The sequence below is a fragment of the Cryptotermes secundus genome, unplaced genomic scaffold, assembly GCF_002891405.2.
Source record: "Cryptotermes secundus unplaced genomic scaffold, Csec_1.0 scaffold514, whole genome shotgun sequence".
NCBI lineage: Eukaryota > Metazoa > Arthropoda > Insecta > Blattodea > Kalotermitidae > Cryptotermes > Cryptotermes secundus.
The window spans coordinates 1383408-1411341 of NW_019739218.1; the positions used below are offsets into that span (position 1 = coordinate 1383408).

The window sequence follows — 27934 nt, forward strand, 5'->3', positions numbered from 1 at the left end:
ATAGCAGTAATCGTAAATCGGTAATTTGGGAGACTGTAAGTGCGAATGTGAAATAAAATTCGCTATACCAAATACGGCGTGAAGTTATTTGTCGCGATATACGCCCAATACGCGACAATATTAAATAACGGATAATTAACCTATAAAAATTTATGCTCATTTATTGTCGGGATAGTTGAGTCGGTATAGCGACGGACTATATGGTGGACGGCCGGTGTTCGATTACCGGCAGGGGCAAGATATTGTAACGTGTTTGGAGTAGATACTTCCATGGTAACGCAATAAATTTGAGTCGTTGCGTAGACAATGCCGAAACAACGAACGCGTTCCCCCGGAGATGAACAACAGAAGGTCGTTGAGTAACAACGGATGGGACGAAACACGTTACCAGTGTATAAGGAGCGTTCCCGAAGCAACGGATTGCCGAATACGTGAGATCGAACCTTGGCGAATGGTGTCTCGTATCTGGTCCGCAGAACATCTACATAAGCCGAGAGCCACAGAGCTAATTAGCCGAGAACTCAAATCTGAGACAGTAAAATATGGTCGCTAGTCCCAAGGGACTCGGACCCGAGAAAGAGGGCGCTGGCAAGAGCCAGCAGCATAAGCAAAAGACAGACCCGTCCTCTCGTCAGAGAAGCGCCCCACAGAAACAAGACCGTAACTATCAAACGATAATAATTAATATCTGGTCATGAGCCCCAAATGGGGCTCGACACCAAGACTTACTGACTGACCGACCGTCAGTCACAATGTGACTCTGACTCTGACTGACTAATTAGCCACCTCCACCGTGACCCTGAGAGTCGTAAGAGGCGACGAAATGGGAAGTCTCAAATCTGAGACAGTAAAATATGGTCTCAAGTCCCAAGAGATTCAGACCTGAGAAAGACTGCACTGGCAAGGGCCAGCATCATATTAAAAGGCAGACCCGTCCTCTCGTCAGAGACGACGCCCCACAAAAACAAGACCGTAAATGCCAAACAGTAACGAATATCTTGTCATGAGCCCCAGATAGGGCTCGACACCAAGACTTACTGACTGACTGACCGTTAGTCGCAATGTGACATGGACTTGGACTTGGACTAATTAGCCTTCATACAACGCAGTTGGAACCTAGCCTTCATACAATACAGTTGGAACCTAGTCGAGACGTCGCAGAAGTCACGTGATACCACAAGCGATAATAATTTTATGGTGTATAAGTGTGAGTGTCCAATAAAGATTCGCTAAATCCGAGACACACGTGAAGTTATTTGTCGCGTGATACACCCAACACGTGACAATATTTTTCTGTACTCTACAACGTCAAGACCGAATCTGGGGCTCACCCAACCCCATATGCATTTGGTATCGGGGGTAAAAGCGGTTGGGGAGTGAATCTGACAACTCACCTCCAATTAGTGCCGAAGTAAAAAATGGTGGAGCCAAATCTCCACTCCCCCATATGTCTTCATGACATAATAAAGCAATTTCAGAAGGAAAGATTGAAAACGAGCTAGAGGTCTAGATAATTCACGGAGCCTGCAGAACTACATATCGATTTCTAAGGACATGTATTAACTCACTGATTTAGATTCGATATATCGATTTCTTGTGACAGAAGTGGATCATCTGCGATATTCCTCAACTCCGATTTACGCGACTGACTATTCAGTGATATATACAGTGGGTCCAGGTTCTGTTAGGACTGTGTTCATTAAAAATACAAGACGTGAAATATTTTCAAAATTTTACTCTTTTTATTCAAAATAGTCTCCTTCTCAATTAATACGTAGCTGGAATCGATTGAAAAGTTTTGAAATTAATCACTGTATTCCTTTTGTGGAATCGCATTTAAAACTGCGGTAGATTCCCTTTGGATGTCCTGGATGGTGTCGTGGCGGTCTCCTTTCATCGCCAACTTAACTTTGGGAACAACCAGAAATCTGCTGGAGCCAAATCTGGCGAATACCGAGAATGATCAGGGACTGTGATCCCTTTTCTGGCCAAAAAGTTGCGGATGATCTTCGATTTGTGGGGTGGGGCATTGTCATGGAGGAACGACCAGGAAAATTGCTTTCGGTATTCAGGTCGAATTCGAAGAATTCTCGTCCACAAACGATTGAGGGCTCCGAGATAATAATCAGAATTCACTGTTTGACCTTCTGGAAGAAATTCCTTGTGAATGATTCCTTTGGAATCGAAGAGAACGGTTAGCAGTGTCTTTACTCGACTCTTTTGCATGCGCACTTTCTTTGGTTTCGGCTTCTTTGGGCTAAACCACGCTGCTCTCTGCCGCTTTGTGAGAGACTCGTATTGAAAAGACCATGTCTCGTCACCAGTAACAATCGATTTTGTAAATTTTGTATCACTTTGGGCCGACCGTAACAGTGTTCCACTCTGGCATGTTTTTCATCGCCTGACAGCGCGTTCAGTACAAACCGCGCAAAGACCTTTTTCTGTATTCCCAAAAGCTCCTCGATGAGTCTTGCAGAAACACATCTGTCTGATGGAAGGATTTTGGTCACTTTTTTCACATTTTCTTCAGTGCGACTTGTTCTCGGCTTTGATACACGTTGAGTGTCTTCAATGTCCTCCCTGCCGTCACGAAATATAGCATACCATCGAAAAATGTTCGAGTGAATCAAACAATCACTACTGCACATACTTTTCATAATTTCGTACGCTTCTCCGGCTCTTTTGCCTAACTTCAAACAAAATATGATGTTGGCTCTCTGTTCAACCGTCATTTTCCGACGAGCGTCAGAACAGTGCTGTTACATTCAAGGTCAGAACACATGATGCAGCGATGCTTGCGCTTTGAAATTATAGACAGCCACAGCTGAAACTTGAAGAATCTTAACGTCACAACTCGCCAAAAGATGGCATTGCAGGACAAATTTAAAAAAAATAAGGCCTAACGGATCCTGGACACACCGTGCAGATCTCTCACGTCTGACTCCAACTATTGGCCTGCTTGTTTAACGAGGCACTTGCTATGGCATGACAGAATCATTTTCATGAAAGGCTTTCATAGCAATTATGGCAACGTGCCACGTATTTATCCCATTAGTAAATACTGAACAATTTATCAGATTTTCATGAAATTTGATTCATATTGTTTGATTCTGAAGGCCATTTCAAATTTGTGCGTTTCTCACCTACGCTAACAATGTTAAAATGGCGGTCATGTGAATTTCTGAAAGGGGGGCGACACTACAGTCAGACAGAAAGATTTTATATGAAAATACAACTAACTTGTTGACGCAGAGATCCTTTTCAAAAACTACTGGTCGCTCAGCAACTAAAAAAAATGCTCACATTAAATGGAACCCGAAGGCATGACATGAGTCTGCTTTTGGTCCACGTAAGCCAGATGAATGCGGTTCACAGCCGCTCTCTGTAACTGCGGACCATTACAGAGGCGGTCTGCGCAGACGCGGGTCAATCCGCTATCATAACATTCCCCTTAACAGTAAAGACCATGCAGTATGGCTCTATTATCAGGATAGGAAAGCAATTGTGTTTAAAATTGCCATAAATTACTTTCTTCTATCCACCAATTTATAGTTATTTTTAAACAATACTTCATTACAGTTTTTAACATAAATTATTATATTTATTACATGTCATGTACATAAGAGCCGGGATAGCGACTTGGTACAGAATAAACAACCAAGGAGTCGGAGTTCAAGTCCCCGTAGGGTTAAGAATTTCCACTTCTCCAATTAGTCCAGACCGGCTCTGTGGTCCGCCCAACCTCCTATTTAATGGGTACCGGGTGCTGTTTCCCTGGGGGTAGAGCGGCCGGGGCGCGAAGCTGACCACTTACTTCCAACTAGTGCCGAGGTCAAGAAAACGTGGATCTATACATCTACTTCCCCATAAGTATCCATGGCGTGGTGCTTAATTAGTTAAGCAACTTTACCTTACCTTTTACATGTCATGTAGAGTAAACCCTCGCTAATCCGGTTACAGCTAATCCGGATGGAAGTATGAAAAATGTTGTTCACAGTCCATTACATACTTTAAAAGACACATGATATTTAGGAAGGCAGACGAGTCACTTGTCTGTTCAGAAAAACTCGACAGTTTCTTCGAAAACAACTTCAACTTCTGAGTCTTCAATTGATGAATGAATTATAGTTTTTAAATAAAGATCCTACATTGATATATTTTTATTTATTTTCTTCAGCACTGTTCATGTCATTAGGTTTCTCGCTTATTTGTATTCTAAGATTTTTCTGTCTTTTAAGGCTACCCTTTGCTTCACTAATCCGGATTATCGCTTAATCCGGGCGACCTCTCCCCCCAAACCCAGTTACTCCAGATAAACGAGGGTTTACTGCAGTGCTATATGGACTTTACATAATAAATTGTTCAGTTCATTAATTAGTCAGTTCTGATGGGTTCTGAAAGAGGTGTAGCATTAAAACTAACATTACTTGCCCATTGTCCGAGACTGTAAACCAGAGTACAGTGTCAGCGCCTGTGTCCCCACCTGAGGACGGCAGCAGTTCTAGGTCCCGAAACATTTTGAATATCGGGCGACGGATAACGCCTAGAAAGCTACCAATACTTACTTCGATTGTGTTTATTTTACGTGAATAAAACCAGACAGGGTGATTAACAAATGAGGTTACATGTTTCTATATGAAAATGCATTGTCTCTATTTAAGATGTAATTCGTAAATGGCTTTTATGAATTTCATTACACAACACTGCTTCTCTCTTACTCAGACCCTACCACAATAAGCAGAGATACAGTTGAGACAGTTGATATTTTGTGGCGAAACTGAAGCTGCGAGTAAAGTTTTTAATCCCGAAGTAAATAAGAACAGGAACCTCAAAATACGAGACAAGGAACTAACAAGAAACGACTTATCCCTTAAGTCGGATAAGGTTTGATGGTCTGAAGGTTCATATTATGGCCTTCTGATATGTTACTGTTATTATTATTATTATTATTATTATTTATTTTAACTGCAAATGGTTTTTTACTCGGTGGCAGTGGTACTACAATAAGACATAACACACAAAGTATCACACCACGCTCAAACAAAACACAGCACACAAAACTACACAAACAATAAAGAACACACTATACACAATAAATACAAGCAAATACAATTAAAACTGCAATTATATAAATTAATATTAATAAAAAGAAGCATACTATACACTAAACAGTAACAGTAATGAAATGTCATGAACTGATGCACTCACGTTTCACCATGATATTCCCTTCATTCAACTTCACTACTCTTAAACCCCCTTCACTTCCTCGCCACAATTCACTTCACTTCACTTCACTTCACTTAATTTTAATTCACTTCACTTCACTACACAACACTATACTTCACTTCAACTCACTTCCCCTTATTTATCACTTTCCTAATCTTTTTCCTAAAACTACTTGATTTACAGGAGAGAGTCCCTAAAGCATCTGAAGGTAGTTGGTTCAGAGCTGGATGGCCCTATATTCAATGGAGTACTTTCCGATATCTGTCCGTTGCTTTCTGCTCCTAATTTTCTCGTCATGATCGCCCCTGCTCAGATAGCATGGTCTTTGTAATCTATCACCTATAGCCTTCTAAGTCCGTTCTCCCGCGTACGCTTTGAAGGGAGCGCATATGCGAGCTATCTTTCTGCGCTGTGTTGAGGTTTCACACTTCGATTCATTTCTATGGCGTGCAAATTTAGCCGCTGTGTTTTGCACCCGGTCTAGCGCATTTATCTGTCCCTTGTGTAAAGATCCAGCCCCCCGCCCCATATTCAAGAATCGGACTCACTAGTGATGTGTAGGCTACATTTTAGTTTTAGCATTTCCCTTTTTAAAGACACTTATTGTAAAATGAACTGCCTTCCAGCTGAAATTAAATCGCTGCTTAAAATGATTCCCAAGTATTTACAACTGCTCGCCTCCGGAATTACTATGACACCGTGTAGTCTGGTAGGTGAATACTAACATTTCAGAGGAACACACTACCTTGACATTCCAAATGACGTCATTTTATCGCAACTAGTTGACCACAAAATGAGACTTCGTACACGTACATACAGTAGTTCCTTTGGAGCCGGGCTAGCTCAGTCGGTATAGCGATTGGCTACAAGCTGAATGACCTAGGGGTTGGCGTTCGAGTCCCGGTAGGGTCAATAAGTTTCTTCTCCGACCCCGTGACACACCCAGCCTCCTATTTAATGGGTACAGGGGGTAAAGAGGCCGGAGTGTGAAGCTGACCACTCACCTCCAACCAGTGCCGAGGTCAAGAAAAGGTAAATCTATACATGCACTCCCCCATACGTCTTCATGGTTTAGTGTTTACTTAGTTAAGCACAGAGACAACTTTACTTTCAGTATATAATATTACGGATCATCTGGTGGCACAGATGTTCCGCGGGCTACGGTTTGAGAAACATTGCTATATTACTCTAATAACCATTTAATACTGTCCTCCAGTTTACACTTAGATCCTTGAATTATCTTATCGATTCAGTTTTTCCGACCGACCAGAATATTATCAACAATTCCCACTTTTCTGATGCGCGATGCATTCCCGTACATCAGATCCGCCAATTTAATATTATACCTTCACAAATTTTGTGGAAATATTGCATACCTTATTTGCATCCCGAGACTACGTGGTATAACTTACTGTTCATGTATGGGCGGACAGGTCTGGGAGTGTGCAGGGTGGTGTAGTAACCAGGGGCGTACGGAGTGCAGAAACTCGACGTGGACTCGCACCCGGGAGCACCGAGCCTACAGCACCTCAGCAAGGAACTCACGCACTCGGAGCATGGCACAGAGGGTGTCACCAGCATCGCTTCTGCAACACAGGAAGGAACAGGCTGCTGTCACCTGTATAAGTCACTTCTCTCTACATCCAACGCACACTGTTATGACGTTCACATTTTACCATGTATGTTTTAAGGTAAAGGTGAATCTATCCCTTTAACAGGTCTGGATGGTCACAGGGTTGCGAGACGTCGAGGCTCCCACATTTTCTAGACAATCCGCTCACAGGTGGCGGTGAGGTTGTCAGCTTTACGGACCGGCAACCCTTCACGCAGAGGAAGATTCCTGGTACTCGTTTCTATTAGAGGATGAATCGACCCCAGGGCCTTAGTGCGGCAGGAAAGATTAGGTCAATTGAAAAATCCAGTGACCTCATCAGGAATGAAACCCACGACCTTCCGGCTTGTAGTATAGTGCCTGAAACAACTACGCTACCGAATGCCCCAGTTTTATAAATGTTACGTTAAAAAGTGAATTTGGTAAGTAAGTTCAGAATAAGAAGGAAATGTGCACGAATATGTTATGCTTCTCGTATTCACTAGGTCTAGGGTTCAGTTCTCAGTTGGGAGAAGGATATTCTCATTGGATTTTAGTGAGTTATCTTGTCAGATGCTGGCGAAGTACCTCGAATTATGAAGCGAAAGGTTTCTTCCTTATATGTAATGTTTCCTACAATTCGATGGTATATGGTGTGAGCTATTGAAACGTAGAGGCCCTTCCTTAAAAGGAGAGTTGAACTAAAATAGAAGCCATAATATCAAGTTCTAAAAGAAAATATTACGCAGTCTATCGACCTCTAAAATCATAGGTAAAGCAAGAAGAGTTATAAGCGTATATCAACAAATACGGAGCATTAAAATTTAAGTAGATATAATTTCCTACATATCAGCCAGAACCTAAGAGCAAACGAACCAGTACCAATAACTATTAAATTAATGAGACACCCGTACAGACAAACATAAAAATGGAACCTTCCCATATCACTTAGAATGGACGGAACTGCAATTTTCTAAAGTCCTCTTCAATGATTTGGAGTCCAGACAGGGGAGAAATCAACATTTGTAACAGATCTCCCGCAGATGGTTTATGCTGTGTCTGATTTATATATCCTGCCTTGTGTTGCTTCTGGAGTCCGGACATAGGGACTAACTCTATTGAATGGGGCCAACTGGGTGGGCATTTTAACTTGAAGACGGAGGCAGAGTCTAGTCTCCGAAATTTTTAAATAAAAATAGGGCTATTAATAATATCCAAAATGTAGTCATTGTATTAATATACCAGTGTTATACATTTCTACTTCTGTGTTAATAGCATTTACAGTTTAGGAGGTGGGGCCTCTTCCTCGACAGTGGGAGAGGTCTGTGTAGCCAACTCAATGGAACTGAGCTCTTCTTGATACGCTGCAAGTTGTGCAGCCACTCAAGAATTTCCCAACATTTTACGGAACGTGGAAGTTCATTACCTTGTTCACAATAGCCCTCCAATATCACCTATCCTGAGCCGGATCAATCCAGGCCATACTTCCTCGTCCTATATATCTAAGATCCATTCTAATATTATCCGTCCACCTATGTCTAGGTCTTCCTAGTTTTCTCTTTCCTTCTGCTTTTCCCACTAATATCCTACATGCATTCTTCTTTTCCCCCCATTCATACTACATACCCTGCCCATCTCATCCTCCTTGATTTGATAATTCTAATTATACGTAGCGAAGCGTACAAATTGTGATGTTCCTCATTATACTCCTATAGTTTTCTCCAACCTCCCGTCACTTCATCTCTTTTAGGTTAAAATATTCTCCTCAACACACTGTTCTCAAACACCCTCAGTCTGTGTTCTACCTTAATGTTAGAGACCAAGTTTCGGACCCATACAAAACCGCAGGCGAAATTATAGTACTTACGATTTCAGACAGCCTAGAAGTCAAAGGGTTATGGACTGAATGGTAGCAAGCATTGTCCAAAGTCAGTCTCCTCTTAATTTCTTCCTTAATCAAGTTTTGATTTTTTACTGTCTTTCCCAAATATCTGAACTTTGCTAAACTTTCAAATCATCTATTAAATATCTTTATATTATGACCGTGGCCTGCATTCTGGTGGCGAGACAGCAACGTACGGGTACATACCAATTTCTCTGCAGTCAAGGAGGGGTCTGTCACTTAAAGTAAGTGTGGCTTCTACTGCACACAATTTGTTGCACTCCTAGAGCACATGGTCACAGTAATGCGTGTACACAATATACACTTGGTCATTACATAACAATACGCACAGTCTTCACAATAGATACAGATGCCCTCTGTCATTCCAAACTTGTATGGCAGGGCATGGCGTAACGGAAGCTTAGTCATACGAACGGTTGTATTCCTGACCACGGCTTTTAGATTTTTGTGATTTTAGATTAGTTTGCCTGCCTCATACATAATTTAATTATGTGATCGCAGACATAAGCGACTCCATAATGCCAATGACGCGGGTGCTGAATTGTGAATTGCGGGGTGTCCGCTGGAGCAGTTGAAAGCCATCATTCTTCAGCTCGTCCACTCGACCTCTGATTTAATGTGTAGCGACAGGGAAAACGCCCGAAGCATAGAGCTAATCATATTGACAGACCCATTGCCAAGTAACACTTGTGTAAACAGGCGAAAGTACAACAGCCGTTGATAGGGAACAGCTTTCTGGATAGGTTTCTCCGGCAACGAGGGAACATGCAATAATGGAAAAGAGTTTTCTTTACGTCCGTGCCTGGACTATACAACGAGAACCAGTAGTTCAGGTATCCAACCCGTATAGAGGCGGGTTCGAATACCTCCACCGTGGCCCTGCGAGTCGTAGGAGGCGGCGAAAGAAGTCTCAAATCTGAGAGAGTAACACATGGTCGCGAGTCCTAAGGGACTCGGATCCGAGAAAGACTACGCTGGCAAGGACCAGCAGCATATACAGAAGACAGACTTGTCCTCTGGTCAGAGAAGGCGTCCCACAAGAACAAGACCGTAACTGTCAAACGGTAATACAAATCTTATCATGAGTCCCTGATGGGGCTTGACACCAAGACTTACTGACTGACTGACCGTCAGTCGCAATATGACTTTGACTTTGAGTTGGCCATCCTGTCCCTGGGGGATATAAATACGGGGATCCCGTCCTCCAGGTTGGGGGAGTCTCGAATCTGAGACAGTAAAGTGTGGTCATTAGTCCCGTGGGACTCAGACCTGAGAATGGCTTGGCTGGCGAGGACCAGCAGCAATTGGAAACAACAGATACATGCTCTCGTCAAAGAGGATGTTAACATATGGACTACAACCGCAAGTTTTCAGTCGGAAAATGAAGTTACTGGTAGTGAGTCTCAAGGGGCTTGTCGTCAAGACGAACTACCTGGAGGTAAACCGCCAACCATAAAGTAACTCTGACTGACTCTGAGTTGTTGGTGACAGCAAGGCGAAGCTAGACAGAAAACATAAGGGGCTGAAACTTGGTAGTGGTCAAGGTTACAACCGTTAAGTGACTAAGCTGCCGTTGTAGCATAAGATACGTAAGATAGACATGATCTGTTCTGCAAAGCTTGTACTGACAGAGGACTTGTAAAGAATGCAAAAAGAACATTTTTCAATAACACGCTATATGAGCGAAATGTACACTTGACGAAGGTTACAACCGTTAAGTGACTAAGCTGCCGTTGTAGCATAAGATACGTAAGATAGACATGATCTGTTCTGCAAAGCTTGTACTGACAGAGGACTTGTAAAGAATGCAAAAAGAACATTTTTCAATAACGAGCTATATGTGCGAAATGTACACTTGACCAAAGGCCAAGCATATTCATAAGAGACAACCTCATCTCCTCATCGGAGAGGATGTTACATAAGGACTATTGCCGCAAGCATTCACTTGGAAAAGAAAAATCTCTGGTTGTGGGTCTCTAGGGGTTTGTCGCCAAGACAAACTAATTGGCGATAAGCCGCCAGTCGTAAAGTAACTGTAAATCTTACTTGAGTTGTTAGTTGAGTCAGCTGAGAATTTCAGTTGTGAGAAGTAAAGAGCTGGTATCTGAGGCCGGAGACATTTTGGGAACCTAGAAGAACGGAAAAGTCCGCCATTGGAAGCCGCTACCAAACAGCGGCTGGTGAAGACTGAGAAGGTTTTGTATTTGTAGTGCATATATTTGGAGTGTGTAGCTTAATGACACTGTCGTAGTTATTTGTAGTTACGTTGTATTCAAGTCCCGATGAGGTCACTGGATTTTTTTTAAATTCACCTTCCAGCCCCACTATGGCCTTGTTGTTGACTCAGTCTCAAACAGAAATGAGTACCAGGAATTAATTAAATAATTTTCCTGGGGAATAAAGCGCGGTCGGTCCGTAAGGTTGACAACCTTACCGCCCGATTGTTTAGATAATGTGGGAGCCTCAACGTCTCACAACCCTCTGGGCCTTCACGGCCTCTTACAGGGATAGCTTAACTTTTGGGGTACACGGTAGCGTAGTTAGTTGAGGGACTATGCTACAAGCCGGAAGGTCGCGGGTTCAAGTCCTTATAAGGTCATTGGATCTCTTTTTTCAATTGACCTAATCCTTCCAGCTGCACTATGGCCCTGGTGTTGACCCAGCCTCTGACAGAAATGAGTACCAGGAATTAATTAAATAATTTTCCTGGGGAGTAAAGCGCGGCCGGCGCGTAAGGCTGACAACCTTACCGCCATCTTTGAGCCGATTGTCTAGATAATGTGGGAACCTCAACATGTCACAACTCTATGGGGCTTCACGGCCTGTTGCAGGGATAGCTTTACCTTTACTTTTAGTTTTATGTGCTCACTAAATCCAATTGCGAATGCAAACCTCGTCTACAGTCAACCACGTGACAGTATATATTAAATAATAACTTGATTTGTTAAACAGTATGTTGTCTCGATGGAATCCTAACGTCTAACTACGTAGAGTAAAACCCGACAAAGAATTTCACTCACGGATTGTTCCCTACTTTCTGCCCTCTCTTACTATGCCCTCACTCTTCCACACCTATGGCCGGATTACTCGGTCTACAGAGCCCGGATAGCTCAGTCGGTATAGCGACTGGCTACGGGCTGGATGACGAAGTGGTAGGATTTCGAGTCCCAGTGGGTACAAGAATTTTCTCTTCTCCACGTCGTCCAGACCGGCTCTGGAGTCCACCCAGCCTCCTATCCAATGGGTACCGGGGGCTCTTTCCCCGGGGGTAAAGCGGCCGGGGCTTGAAACTGACTACTCACCTCCAACTAGTGCCGAGATCAAGAATAAGTGGCTCTATGTATTCACTCCCCCATACGTCTTCATGACGTATTGCTTAATTAGTTAAGCACGTGACAACAGAACAGCGTTATGCGAGAGGCGCTACTGGCAGGGTAGGTTGAAACAGTGGGGGAACAGTACCCCTCCCTCTCCTAGCAACGCTCTTCCCACCACCCGTGAGAATTATTTGGTTGCCTCAACTGTGGTGCTGAAGTTAATATGTGGAGATTCGCCTATTTTCCCCCTAAAGTCTTCGTGGTATTTTGCTTAAGAAGGCCATATTTAGCAGGAAGCATATTTAATAACGTTTTATATTCCATGCTGTATGAGAGGAGAGATGTAGACAAATCTTGTGGACTAGCACAGAAGAAACAATCTTAACTCGCGCTTACGACATAAAGCTTTCAATAAAACGAGTTGTAAATCGGAAAATCATATGTGGAATTTTTTATAATATGTGACGTATCGGAATTTGTTTCCTAAGCTCAAAACTTAGACTCGTTTTTCGGTATTTTAACGTCTAGTACCACAATATTATGCTACAAGCCGGAAGGTCAGGGCTTCGATTCCCGATGAGGTCATCGAATTTTTCAGTTGACCTAATCCTTCCAGCCGCATTTGGTCCTGGGGTCGACTCAGTCTTTAACAGAAGTGAGGACCAGGAATCTTCCTGGTGGCAAAGTGTTGTCGGCGCTTAAGGCTGATAATGTCACCGCCATCTGTGAGCAGATTTTCCAGAAAACGTGGGAGCCTCAACATGCCACAACTCTATGGGCCTCCATGGCCTGTTACACGGAGAGCTTTACCTCTTTTACTGCCAGAATATTCGATTGATTCTGCTATAAAATCAATAAACATACATAAAATAAAGTAGAATTAAATTTCTAAATTATTACAAATATAAATGGTAAGTTAATGCTTTACGATTCGAACGAGCATAGCATTACAACAAGGAGTAAGTCTGAAATTCTAGTTTGAATCCCGAAAATTCGGAGATAAGTCTAGTGGATTCTAAAGTTTTCTGACGATGTTGTATAACACTCAGAATCACTAGACCTTTGGACTTGGTCCACCTTCCCGTATTCTAAAACACTCACCTGAGAACGGAAAGAGATCCAGTTTCCGAAACATTGTGTTCTGTAGTTTTAGAAAACGGGGCGACGGACAAAGACAAAAACCGGATAAATCTAATGGTTATTAATTTAGTGTGAAGTCCGGAAGCTCTTAAGCCATCAAGTCGTGAGTTGAGGTACGTACGATTTTTGTTACAAATATACGAATGCAATGTGAATGTCTGCTACTGGCTGGCCACACGGGCAGACTGCCTACGTCTTCTTGAAACACCGTTGCAATTTATCAGTTGCGTTGGAGAAAATATTTTGATTGGTTCCTATACACAGAGCACTTGATGTAGTACAAAGCCGAGAGACTTTCGTTATGTTTACACGACGCTTTGTGTTGCGCGGAAGACCTTGGTAAGCATCGGCCCAAAACACGGAAGATGGATGGCTTGGACCGTACTGCACAATTTGCTTTATTCTTCTGCCACTTGTGAAAACACAGGCATGCCCCACGCCTAACATTTCCCAGAAACGGGAGTTGTAAATGGAAAACGATAAGAAACACCTGTTTCGCTTCCAGATTCCTCGAACTCAATTCGCTTGTTTGAAGAGCGGTTGAGTCCAGTAGTTTAATCTCGTGATGTGATGATGAAACTTCCTCAATTAATTTGTAGTTTTAAGTGAAAACTACTCGTCTCTTTCACAGTCATAAAATATATTTGGAAACGCAGGACAGGCAAGTTCATACCTCAATTTCGGAAACTGAGGTTTCGGTGAAGAGCTTTTTACTGAAAAAAAGAGAAGATATTGTTACGTGTAGGGGGATGCGCGTGACTTATAAGATGGATTCTGGGTTGGATGACTGGATTTATTGACATATTATAGACAAATATCGGAAACTACAGGCAGTTACGGCGCCACTGCTGATCTACGCAATTTACAGTTCACAGTTACACACGCACTAGGGTTCTCAGTCTTCACTAGTCGTATCCTGGCAACGGATTGATAACAGTTCCGCTGTCACTTCAAATACCATATGAAGCCTTATTTTCACAGACCAATTCCTTTCTTGCCATTATTCTGCAATTGCCAATTCAATTAAATTCAATTCCCCTGCTCCCGAGCTCATATCTCGGCAGGCTGGCCTCTCGAAACTCGACTCGGCTCTTCACTCCATGCTGCTCAATTGATTTTCCTTTAGAACAATTTTGCACGGACCCCACTGAAAACACCCTATTCTATTGTCTCGTTTTGTTTAAGGCGTGTTTACCCCACCTTTTCATACAAACGATTACGGCGCCGACCACATAGAAAGCCGCCTGTATATCGCTGGGGTGTCATTACCGCTTGCATATGTTTGCGATTCGTTGCCTAGCAATGGGTATATATGTCACAAGATGAAAATAAGCACATTAAATATGAGGCAGTCCTAAATATAAGCCTGACTTATTTGCAAACAAGTGTAATTATACTAATTTGAGTTTCATATGGAAACAATTGTAATAACTTTTGGTTAGAAACTCGCTGAATCAATTTAGTTTCAGGATCGCCTAGAACACGCGAGGATTAGGCTCTGACAACGCTGATCACGAACGCTGCTGTCTGCCGGTATGTGACGGAGTTTAATCTGACAGATGTTTTACTTCGTTTTGGAGGAACATACTACATTTATTCATCATATTTTCTGAAAATGTAAGAAACGCGTTCCTCCGAAACATCAGTTGAGCAGACTATACGATTCACATTCCAGAATACCATATTTCTTTGTAAAAGATTTATTTATTTTTCATGTACTGCTTAGAAGAATGTTTTAACTTACTTTTATTTGTATCTTTTAGGCAGGCAATAGATTTAACTTCTATGGGAAGCGAAGTGCTCTATCTTATAAAATAAATGACTAGCTGTGAAAACAAAGGAAAGTGTTCCAAGTCATTTGATGTAAAACAATGGCTTTTATTGCAAGGTTATAGCAGTTTATAGCTCGGTTTACTTCAGCCTGAACCCTACAAGAAAGTGATCTGCCAATTGCCAAAACATGTCTCAGCCTGCTCCAATGAGAATTTAGGAGAAAATAAACTTGAGGAGGGAAGAGACAAATAATGAATAAGTTTGCTCTCTTTATGTGCAGTTATCAGTTTTGAGCTACAAGATGAAACTATTAAAAAATGAGTAAAACAATCCCTATAACATGCCGTGGAGGCCCATAGGATTGTGAGACATTTTATAGTTAATCGGCTCACAGATGGCCGTGAGGTTGCCAGCCTTACGCGCCGGCCGCCCTGGAAGATCCCTGGTACTCATTTCTGTTAGAGGCTGAGCCGACTCCAGGGCAATATTGCGGCTGGAATCAATTGAAATAATTCAATGACATCATCAGAAAAGTAAAACTATAAAAATTATAAAATACGTAAAATAAATTATCTTAGAATTCAATGGATATATCACTCTAAATTATTCAAAACCATGCCCTTGTTATTATAAGCACGATGGCGTTTAAATACGTGTATTTACAATATATTATTAGTGATAGCGTGGTCGGGAATATTGAGCAGGCTATGGCATGGACGATAAAGGAATCAGGGTTCGATTCCCGGTACGGGAAAGAAGCTTTCTTCTTCTTCATGAAGTCTAGATCGGTTCTGAGGGCCCACCTAGCCCCCTACGCTACGGTATAGGTACAGGGGGTAGAGCGGTAGGGACGAGAAGTTAATCATTCACTAGCTAGCGCCGAGGTGGAAAATGGTGGGATTATAACTCCACCAGCTTACACCTTCAAGGCACTATTTTACTTTACAACATAATGTCGCGTTCTATAGGTGTGACTATAGATGGGCTATGAATTGGATAATGGATTTATTGACCTCTTATATACACGACTTGGAACTACACGTAATTACAGCGCCACCACTAATCTCCACACTTTTATAAAATATCATAGCAACCACTAAGCCTTTTCCAGCCTACTCAGTTTTAACGAGTCGTACCCTGGTAACGCCTTCTAACCTGGAGATTCTTCAGCATTCAGCTCTCAGGTCCCTTCTTCGCCGACTCTCGTTCAGAGCTGCCTGACAGTTATTCCCTCAACTGAACTGGAGCTTCATCTCTTCTCAATCATCCTTGCAGAGCTCAACTGCACTCAGCACTCACTAACTGGATTGTTCCAATTGTCTCCCTTATATTTTGAGCGAACGGAAAAGGAAACGTCGATATCAACAAGAACCCCATTTGTAAGTTTTGAGGTTTTCACGGCGATGGCTATGAAGAAAGTCGTCTTCTGGGTTTAGGCCAAAACGAAGAATACACGGCGCCAAAACCCAGAAGACGATTTTCTTCAAGAACCCCATTGTTTACACCTGTTTACAGACCTGTTGCTTATAAACGGGTTGCGTAATTTCTTTGTTCCATTGCTACTTTCGCGTTCATTTCGGCGAGAATGAGTTTACTGAGCTGTTGCTTGGTAATGGACGTCTCCTCTGACTCCACTATTCCTGCTTTCAGGCGTCATGTCAAAATAACAAATCAGATATCCATACGGAAACTGAAATACTGTAGGCTTAAACACAGTGAACGCATTTTTATCAATAGGTTCGCAAAATCTCGCATTCTTTTAACACTACCTACGTACGAGACTAGATTAAGTATATGTTGCTGTCATATATGGCAAAATCGTACCATAAATATAGTTACCAGATTTTCTGAATATATGACACAGTTAAGATATTTGGGAACGATCATAACATATCAAAATCTGGTTCAGGAGGAAATTAAGAGGAGATTGAACTCGGGTAATGCTTGCTACCATTCAGTCCAGAACGTTTTGTCTTCTCGTCTGCTGTCTAAAACATAAAAATTAGAATATACAAAATTATAATTTTTCCCGTAGTTCAGTACGGGTGTGAAACTTGGTCTCTGACATTAGGGAAGGAACATAGACTGAGGGTGTTTGGGAACAGGGTGCTGAGAACATTTGGGCCGAAGAGAGATGAAGTGACAGGAGGTTGGAGAAAACTGCATATTGAGGAGCTTCATAACTTGTACTCATCACGAAATATAATTAGAATGATCTAGTAAAAGAAGATGAGATGAGCAGGTTCTGTATCAAGAACAAGGAGAATAGGAAGCATATAGGATGTCGGTTGTAAAGCCAGAAGGAAAGAGAGAACTAGGAAGACCAAGATGTATGTGTGTGGATAATATTAAATTGATTTTAGAGAGACAGGATAGGGTGACATGGATTGGATTGATCTCGATCGGGATAGGGACAAGTGGATGGCTTTTGTGAACACGGAAATGAATCTTCTGTTTCCATAAAATTCTGGGAAGTTCTTGAGTAACTGCACAACTGGCAGCTTCTCAAGAAGAGCTCGGCTACCTGGTCTTAGATCAACTGGCACAAGATGTTCAGAGAAATTGTGATGCATGAGAAAAAGGAATTATCCTTCACTTTTTGTTCTTTTCTCAGAATTTAACAAAAAATATTTTTACAAAACAAATCATTATTATAAATGATGTTGTACTTAGAATCCTGATACATCAGTATTATAGTATCGTAAATATAATTACAGTCTTAAATGCTTTATTTTCTGTCCCACAGATACATCTTACAAGATGTACAAAGTGTATACATGACAAACAAAAAAAAGAACTTTCCATTTTATAGGTAAATATATATTTATGGATCTCTGTTATGACAACTTACTGAAATAAAGGGGAAAATTTAATATTATCACGTGTACGAAGGATTATAGACGGGGTTTGGATTGGTAATTGGATTTATTGAACACTTACAGACCGTAACTACAAGTAACTATAATGCTATCGCTAATTCACACACTCTACAGTTCACTGCAGCACACACTTAAGTCTTCTCAGTCTGCTATATCTTCACCAGTCGTTGCCTGGTGAGGATCATAACAATGTCCTCTGTTTTCGTGTCTACGTTATTACAGGCTGGCGACTGTCAAAGTCAAAGTCAAGTCAAAGTCACATTGCGACTGACGGTCAGTCAGTCTGTCTGTCTTGGTGTCGAGCCCCAGCTGGGGTTCATGACCAGATTTTTTTTCTTTTTGTTTTTTCCTTATATGAAAGTTACTGTCCTGTCCACTTAGTGCGCCCTCACTGACGAGAGGTCGGGTCTGTCATTTTCAGTCATAGTCCGTATTAGTAAGTCCATTGACAGTATTTACATACTCGTATATCTACAAATTTAATCTTAATTCCTATTTCTAGGTACAATATATACAAGGCCTCTGTCAATCCAGGCTCAGTACAGCAGATTATGCCCTAGTTCTAGTAGTATTCGCTACCACGGCAGTCTAGTCACTTGAACGGTCGTATGCCTGACCGCCGCCAAGTTTAAGCCTCTTATACTATGTGTCGTGCTTCGCCTTGTCCGATGTTGCGAACATTCTCATTATCATGAATTTGTACGACTTCTGCTTGTTGCCTGTATAATTTTGTTATATAAGGGCGACTGTCCCGCAATTGTCCTGCTTTTAACATCTCGGCACGGACCACACAGAAAACACCGTTCATCTGTTGCCTCCAAATTGTTGCTTAGCGGATCTCACACAGAACACCATTACTCTGTTTCTTGGTGATCGCTTCCTACAAACAGTTGCTGTACAGTAATATTAGCAAGCGTTCTAAAATTCCCCCTGCTGAAAGCATATTTCAATTGTACAATTTCATAGTTTTGCACTACTGTTCTGTTTCACTGTAGATGGAGTTTTAATTGGTAATTGGATTTACTGAACACTTACAGATCCGTGACTACAAGTAATTATAACCATTTCACTAATTCACACACTTTTAAGTTCGCCAGAGCACACACTTAAGACTTCTCAGCCTGTTGTGTCTTCACCAGTTGCCTGCTAATGGCTTCTAACAGCAGACGTTCCCAGTTCCTCTGGGTTCTCGAACAGTCCTCGGCCTCAACTACAGGAAATCTCGACTGACTGACTCCACTCCAATAACTCCTCAACTGTCCTGCCTCTAACACTTCGGAAAGGACCGCAGAGAAAACATCTTTCTTCTGCTACAGTGAAGTTATTGCTTAGCGGTGGCATTACATATTCATTTGTTGCGTGTGCAGCACGGACCGAGCACTAAATACCACTCCTCTGTTGTATTTTACGAGCCATTACTTAGCAACGGCGGTAGTATAGCCGTTTCGCGGTTGTTGCCTATCATTTAGTCTATATGCTAAACCTTGTTATTTCTCTGGTGCAAAGAAATAAGTAGAAATGGAACAGATATAGGAAATATATTTCTCCGAGAAAGAAACTGAAAGAAATGTGGGCGAAAAGAGCATAGACGAGAGAAGATTGTTTGTTGACTATTCACAGAAAACCCCGCTTCATTGAGGATGTTACCCTGTTAATTGTCCGTTGGTAAAATCCTTCTACTCTATTAAGCAATACATGCCATACCCTGCACAGGCAAACTTACAGAAGAGAATCTATGTGTTTGAATTTCGCTCTGTAGATGTGAATACTGAAAGCATCTTGAAAAGAGAATCTAGTAACATTTTAACGATGGAGTAGAGGGCTACGTCACTAACTATGACATCACACAGGCCGCGCCATAGCTCAGGCGGTTAGCCGCTGGCTTCCCACCGTGACGGCCCGGGTTCGATCCCGGGTCTGGTCAAGTGGAATTTGTGGTGGACAAAGTGGCGCTGGGGCAGGTTTTCTCCGAGTACTTCGTTTTCTCCTGCCATTCTTCATTCCATCAATTGCTCCACAATCACCCTCACCTATCATCTAGGGCTGGTACAATAGGCCAGAAGTGGCCGCAGTACAAGGGACTTAGTCCCACCCCACTAGCAATAAAAAAGAAAGACATCACACTTGTTCCCTATAGTAGATGCAGTATATTAGTTACGATCACAAGGATGCCAATAGTAACTAGGGCGCTGCTTGACAAAGAAATATATTTCGTAGAAGAATAAAATGAGACCGGTTCTAGAGCTTCTAACACCTCATTAATGTGCATATTAAACAAAACGAGTGACATGGAACAGCATTCTTCTTGAGAAGCTAGTAGTTGCTTGGCTGCTAAAAAAAATGTTCTCAGTTTTATGGCATCTGAAAATTTTTAACCGTGTTCATACGATTTTAAAACGGTCATACAAACTTCTGAGGTGAAAATAAAAAAAGTAAAGCTATCCCTGTAACAGGCCGTGAAGGCCCATAGGGTTGTGACACGTTGAGGGTCCCACATTATCTAGACAATCGGCTCAAAGATGGCGCTAAGGTTGTCAGCCTTACGCGGCGGCCGTGCTTTAATTCTCAGGGAATGACGCGATAAAATAAACACAACTTATTGCCGGGTCTTATGTAGTATATGGTTAGAGATCTTTGAAAAATATATATAGGTTCTTTAATATTACTTTATACTGCTATAGAAAAAAATACTGAGGTCAGATGACATTATATTTGCCTTGAAATTTGATGTTTTACTACATAAGTGCGTAATAGAACCCATATAGACGTATTCGTATTATTAGAGGGGGTGGGTTTTCCCATGCATTTAGACCAGTTATTGGTCCATTGTGCGTCCCCCTTTAATTTCTACTGTCGCCATACCCTACCGGTAACGGTGCGTGCGATCAGCCCCGTTGAGCCAACGAGGTCGGCCCTCGGTACCTTGATGCTTCCCCCATCTACCAGAGGCATTGGAGACTACTTGGGCGGGAAAGTGCCTGTAATTTAGCTCAGAGGTCTCCTAGAGACATGAGGTTCTTTTACGTGCCGTAAATCTACGACACGGGACACCCGACTTAAAGTCCCTCCCGGAGGACTTGTTCCCTGAATTTTTCCGCCCTTAAAAATTCCACGACCTCCGCGTACCTTGAGTCATGAGGTGGGAACGTTACCCCTAGACTACGGAGATCACTATATAGACATATGGTATACAGCTATTGTGCTGTATGAAACCATCAAACACAAAACTATTTCAAAGACTTCAATCAAAATTCCTGCGCTCAGTAACTAAACACCTTGGAATGTCTCCAACTTTACTATCCACAATGATTTGCAAATCCCATTTGTCATAGAAGAAATACATAGATTATAAACACTCTACCATCAAAGCATACTCGGACACAGCAACAGACTAGTTGTAGAAATTAGCAACCCACCAAATGTAAAAAGACTGAGGTGAGAGTGGCCGTCTGACTCGTCTGACCTACCACAACCTGCAGATGACGAAGTTTAAACCCATCACAATTCCTCTATAGGGCCTGTCAGAGTATCATCAGTGTATGACTTTTATATTCAAGACACATACTCAGAATAAATTTACTTACTCCATAATGTTGTATTTTAGCGTCCTGTTGCACTGATCCTCGTCCATAATATGTAAGCAGTGTCCGTCTTTTAGTGCACTCAATTTTACTTGTTACTTCACACTTCACTTGCTACTTACTCCATATTATAGAGCGTATATTATAAATATGCAATTTATATGTTAACAAATTAATAAAGAAGTTTGATGACGGTGTGAGCTGGCCATGTTGAACTATAAACATGATGAAGGAGAATAAATTTGCTTATAAACTTTGTTTTTGTTTGACGAAAAATACAGCACGGCGGTGGTGTGAACGTGAGAGCTTAATCGATAAATTTATCGTATTTGGTATTCATATTAGACATGCATCACCACACAGTATGATTATTCAGTTAGAGTCCTTGGCTGCCTCGCCAATTACACTGTCTCATTTGAAATAATGTTGGCAACACTGATTTTTCTAGAACTCCTTGTTATATCAAAATTTGTTTTATTCTCCTTTAGAATCCAAAGGAGAAGCCTCTCCTTTCATTATTTCCTTCCCTCCTTTCTCCCGTATTCCTTTTCCTCAGTATTATTTGTACGGTCTATCATCATTTCTTTCCTTCACCTTCCTCCCTCTCCTTTACACTAAAAGATTTTAGGCAAATATCGGTTGAAATATACCCTTAAGGTTCGGCCACACAGAGCGCTACGTACGCTATGTTCGCTATATGAACAGAAAAATATCTCCCTTTATTGTCAATGAGACTGGTCACACAGACTTCTGTACGCTACGTACGCTATGTTCCCTATGTTAGCTGCGTCGCAGAGTGAACACTGCATACGTAGCGTACGCAGCGAACACGGCGTACGTAGCGCTCTGTGTGGCCGAACCTCTACAGAAAGATAGCCATGAAGAATAGTAGCCGGGCTACGTTCTGTATCATTTCGACGCTCTCCCCGACGTCGATATCCTCTGCAAGCGCAAGAATATAAACACACACACATCTTATCGAATGATGCGTCGAGGCTCTTTGACTATTATCGCCATCTGCCAGACACAGAGAGTAATTGCGTACATACTCCGAGAGCGCGAAAAGAAACATACATACACAAACACTGGCTTTCATATAAGCCTACACAAGAAGGTAGGCCCACTTCGTGCTAGTGTTAATACTTCAATTCTGGCAGGCACAGCTACATGAACTACTCGTAAATGTGGCCAAAATGAACAGAACTCTATTTATAGCTGTCGGTGGAATTTTCAATTGACATAATCCTACGACCCTGAGTTCAACTCAGCCCCCAACAAAAAGGAGTACCAGGAATCTTCCTGGGGTGTAAAGGGCGGCCGGCGTGTAAGGCTGACAACCTTACCGCCACGTGTGAGCCGATTATCTAGAACCTCAACATCTCACAACCCTATGGGTCTCCAAGACCTCTTACAGGGATAGCTTTACCTACTTTTTATGAGAAAGCTATTATATTCGTCCAATGAACGTTAGAGGCATGCGTTAACATACAATATTATTACACGTCTGTACTGTGAAAATCTCCACGTGGGATTGACCAAGTGACAATGTTTTATACGACGGAACTAGCGAACAAGTAAAATATTGGGTGAAAATTCACTGATAGGGACCGCCTGGCACACTGAGACGTAGATGGAAAGGCAAAGTTAAAATATTAGAATATTTCGTTACATGGCCGAACATGATGGTCACGCGAGTTCTGAGGCATGAACAATTATCGCCCGCTCGAACACTGGGGTCGTGGGTTCAAACTACGCTCGAGGCATTGATGTCTGTGTGCGTTCAATCTGTGTTTGTGCCGTTCTGTTTATAGGTAGCGGCCTTGCGGTAGGCTCATCCTCCGTCCAAGAAGTCCAACCGACTGTTTATAGGATTTTTTTCCTTGGCACTACAGCCCAAGTGGGCCTAGGCCTACCTCCTTGAATTTCTTCGTTCACTTCTGTTTTTTCTCAATCTTACACTTTCGGTAGGACTCCTTGGGGGGGTGATCAGCTCGTCGCAAGGCCTCTACCTGTATACAAATACAGAAAAACGCACACACTCAAACTAAACATCCATGCCCTGAGTGGGAATCGAACCCACGATCCCGGTTTCCAAGCGAGCGAAGATAGTACGTGCCTTAGACAGCTCGGCTACCGTGACCGGCTTTTGTAGGATTACGAAATTGTGAAAAGCTGCCAGGGCCCAACAAAGGGCTGTAGAACCGTTGATGAATAAATGAAAATACATTATATGATGTGAAGTGGAAGGAAATGAAGGTAAAATGGTGGCAGCTTGCGGTATCTGATCGATTTGGGGGTTCAAAAACAGTGAATGGGCTACCTTTAATGCCTTGGTGTTAATCGGTTATTGAAAGATGATGAGATCATTGTTTCATGTGTCTGAACCGGTACTGCAAATGCAGTCCATTTTGTGGAATGAAACATAATTTGAAGAGAAGAATGGCTGCAGCTCCAGGATAGGTAGGACGGAACCTAACATCTGTGACAAATGTGAACTTATTCCCAACCTGGGACACGTCTGTTTTTACACGAGGTATTTGCCATAACGCACAACATCTCGCTAGCGCCCATCCTCATCCAGTGCTCCAATGATTTCGTAGACCTGTGTAGTGGAGGGTGTAGTCCAGCTGGGTCCACTCGGCACGGCGGCCACTGATTGGCCGATTGTAGCCTGCACCACGTGATTATGATGATGGAGAATTTGGTGGAATGAAGATTGGCAAGGGAAACCGAAGTACTCGGAGAAAACCCTCCGCAGGGCTACTTTGTCCACCACAAATCCCACTTGATCAGACCCCGGGATCGAACCCGGACCGCCGCGGTGGGAAACCAGTGACTAACTGCTTGAGCTATGGCGCGGCCTTAAGTTGTGCACTAGCCGTTGCTTGATGGCGACTTCAACGGAAGACATCCGAATTGTGACCGGCCTCAGCTACCAGTTTCTAACAGCAACAGCTCACAACGACTTGTCCTAACTCCCGCATTAACTGACTCATAGACTCACCAACGGACTCAACTACCTCATTAAATGACCTGCTTATAACATCTAGGAACGGATCGCACAGAAAACACCGTGAATCTGTTGCTGCTTTCAGGCATTTGCCTAGTAACGGCCGTTGTCTAGTTGTTTGTTCCCTAGCAACGGGCCTACATGCCTAGACTAGTACTTTTTAATGAAGACGCAACAATCTATCACTAAGTGAAGATTACGAGCCCTCGTCACCAATATTTGTTGGCGTATACATCATTGTACTGCAGACACAAACACATTATTGTAAATCTGACTAAATTACACCACACCACGTATTAAAAAGTAATATTTCTTATGGATATTAGGCATTGCTAGTCTGATAGAAGTTTTGCCTCCATCTTCAGGGTAAAAAATTAGCTAAACAAAGGGCAGGCATATTTCATGGAAGTATAATTACTTTTCCCTTGATTTTCTTTAAGTATTCATGATACCACAAGCATGTCAAATAAAAGTCTCCATAAGCAGCCTAAATTTTAATTACACGTAGCTTGTATTATGTAATGAATGTCTTTTGTTGGTGAAGATATCTTTAAATTAAAGAACTATTTATATTGATACATTTAGATTTGCACTTCATTTAAACTAGAATTATATTGGGCCAATATGAATATAAGAACCTAAAAGCGTCGGGAAAATTTGATGTACAGCCAATATTAACTATTACGTTCTCTCGGAATAAAAGGCAACATACGAATTATGTGTTCATTTTACGAAACTTGTGCCAGTAGTAAGTAAAATATTCCAAAGAAATGTTTTTGCTGATGTACCTGCAAAGTAGGAGGAGGAGTCAGTAAGTAGGTCACAGATAGATATAAGACGTAAAATATGTGATATTCGAAACTGAAGAAAAATATGTATTTCTCGACAAATTCTCCACCAACACTGCTACACTTGTCCCATCGCTTTACCAATGTATCGAAACCCTCAGCATAGAAGTCATTTGACTGTTGTCTCAGCCACTTCCGCGAATCCGTTTCAACCTCTTCGTCATCAGCGAAACCTTTGTCATCCAGTTGTGAACCGCTTTACACGACAAACACCTTCCACCGTGAATAGCAAACATTTCTTTATGAATATCCTTTGTCATGAGTCTTTTGCTTGCAGAAGAAGACGCGCAACAGAACATTGCTCTTCAGTATTAAACTCCCATAGCACGGTGGCCATTTTAACTACTGAAACCAACCTCTGAACATGTTCATGCGCGTCTGCTACCTACACTGTCATGAAGCTGGACTGTACTGCTACCTAGTGATACACATAGGAAACCTATCACATCCATTACAGCTGCTGTACTCCTAATTGTGACCTATTTACTGACTCTCCCACGTACTTCAGAATATAACACCGGTTTGCCAGAAGGTGGCAGGAAGTATGCAAACTGTTCTTCGTTGATCGAAATCCGCGTAGGCTTACTAACCTTGGTGTTGATGTCTCCGGATGACCGGAGATATTTCCTCGGACAGAATGCGTTCTACGCCGAACTTGAGCTGGCGTGAGTCCGGGGCAGGTGGAGTTACGTCACTACGATCACCAGCAGCACAAAATCTCCTAGCGGTAAGCGACGACTCCCGACGTGATTTCGCGTCAGTCAGGAGACCAGGATGATGCATTTCGACGATGTCTTCCGAAGGACTGTCACACTTCAATAACTCATGTGGCGACGATGGGCTTCTATCGCGTCTGGGACTTGAAGATGAAGAAATACCGACAGAGGTGCTACCACGTCTTCCTGTTGTTATTACAGGGACATGAGATGGCACTGGGCTTCTACTGAGCCTGGAGTCCGGGCTAGGAGGGGCTCTTCGCACGGTCGGTATTACAATAGGGTAGGAAGGAAACGGTGAAGAACTTCCTTTGACAGTTATGTCAGAAACCGGGCTCTTCCTTCTGGAAACGAACATGAGTGGACTTGCCGTCTCGCGAACACAGCTATAAGTAGGAGGACTGATGGAAGTTGAATTGCTCTCAGGATCAGGGCTTCTGCTCATTATTACTAGATTCACTGACGTGAAAATACGGAGACAATAAAGAAAATTATTTTCTTAATATAAAAGTGGATTTCTAGGTTTATAAATCCGGACAAAGAATTTTTCTGGACTGTTTATGAGAGCAGGAAACTAATTATGTCCGAGTAGATTGGTAACTGACATGAGAGATTCAAAATCCTTTTACTTGATGATTCGGATGAATAAAAGTTGAGAATAACAGGCCTTCGTTGTGAAAATTTGGATTGGTACTTGAGAAACTCGAACAGTCGTGACAAGCTTCTGGTGACATACCTATGGTAGTTGAACTGAAGTAGTCTCTGTGAGAGGTTCCAGCTTAGGCCTACTTGAACAAACAGGTGTACGCCTTACATGCTGATTTCTCCTGTTATTACAGTAGTAGATTCCGTACTAAGAACTGATGTTTCTGTGTGCGTGTTCTAAATGTCTGACGCTTCGAAGTTAAAACGTTCAACACTTAGGCCTATGAAGGGACTGTGTCACGGAAACCGCTTAGATGAAACTGCAAACGCAGTGAAAAACACTTCACTCTAGCAGATGTTGCATTTGTGGAAGCATTTCACTGCAGAACGTTTGCAAACTATGAAATTCTTCTCAGATATGTCTGTCTATTAGAGAACATCTTAGTACATTGTTGCGTGAAAGGCCTATTTATGGAAAAGACAAGTAATGTTCTCTGTTAAACGTGATCAACTGATGGACATATTTAGAGATAATATCTGACGATTTAACACCAACTGGTGAGCAGAATATGCCAGGGACATCAGTTAAAATGATGGAATGAACAATGTTAATCTTGCTTCGTAACCAGAACAGGTTAACAGCATAATCCGTGGTGATTATACTGAACACTCATTCATTCAGATTAATATGATCGCAGTTATGCCACATTTGTATTATGCACAACAAGCACAGAACTGACAGTAGGCACACTTTCGCTATGCTTATTCGTAGCCTTCATCAGGATTCACACTGGTCGTAAACCACGGCTGAGATGTTTTAAAATACATAAGAAATACAAATTTGGATGGTTCCTTTGAATTTATATTAGTTTCTTGTGTTTATATAACACCACGGTTAACTCACTGTGTTCCACTTTCACCAAACGGCTTACCCACTAGCATACACATGTACAATTAACTGGCAGACACAACCACATCCCCAGCAACTCACAACTCCCTCAGAACTCCAGCTTCCCGAATGTCTTAATAGGAGGAGGGCGGAGATTAGGGAGACCAATAGAAACTTCCAATTGGTAATTGCTCATAGGAGAATGGGCGGTGATAGTGTCATGGGGGCGTGGAGAGGACCCAACACTTACTGAATGATAATGTATAGCGGTGAATTTGGAGGCCTCGCGTTAAGTGAAAACGATCAGTTCTCGGTAGTGGCTCCTTACACAGCTTCACGGATGAATACACGCGCTGTATCCAATAATACACGAAGGCTTACTGTGTATGAGGAACAATAAAGCATCCAGTACAACC

The 27934-nt window shown here is 42.2% G+C and overlaps 1 protein-coding gene across 2 annotated transcripts in view; it reads right to left on the reverse strand.

Moving 5' to 3' along the window:
* The window catches only part of LOC111871722 (homeobox protein DBX1-A), a 47415-nt gene extending 19816 nt beyond the window's left edge, over positions 1–27599 (reverse strand). The window contains exons 1-2 of one of the 2 annotated variants that reach the window (XM_023865014.2): positions 25859–27599; positions 6639–6812 (exon numbers count right to left, since the gene is read on the reverse strand). In XM_023865014.2, coding sequence (XP_023720782.1) covers positions 6639–6812; positions 25859–26429 — 745 coding nt within the window. In that variant the 5' untranslated portion in view covers positions 26430–27599. The remainder of the gene's footprint in view (positions 1–6638; positions 6813–25858) is intronic. The other variant, XM_023865015.2, reaches the window with a different exon arrangement.
* Positions 27600–27934: the final 335 nt, after the last annotated feature.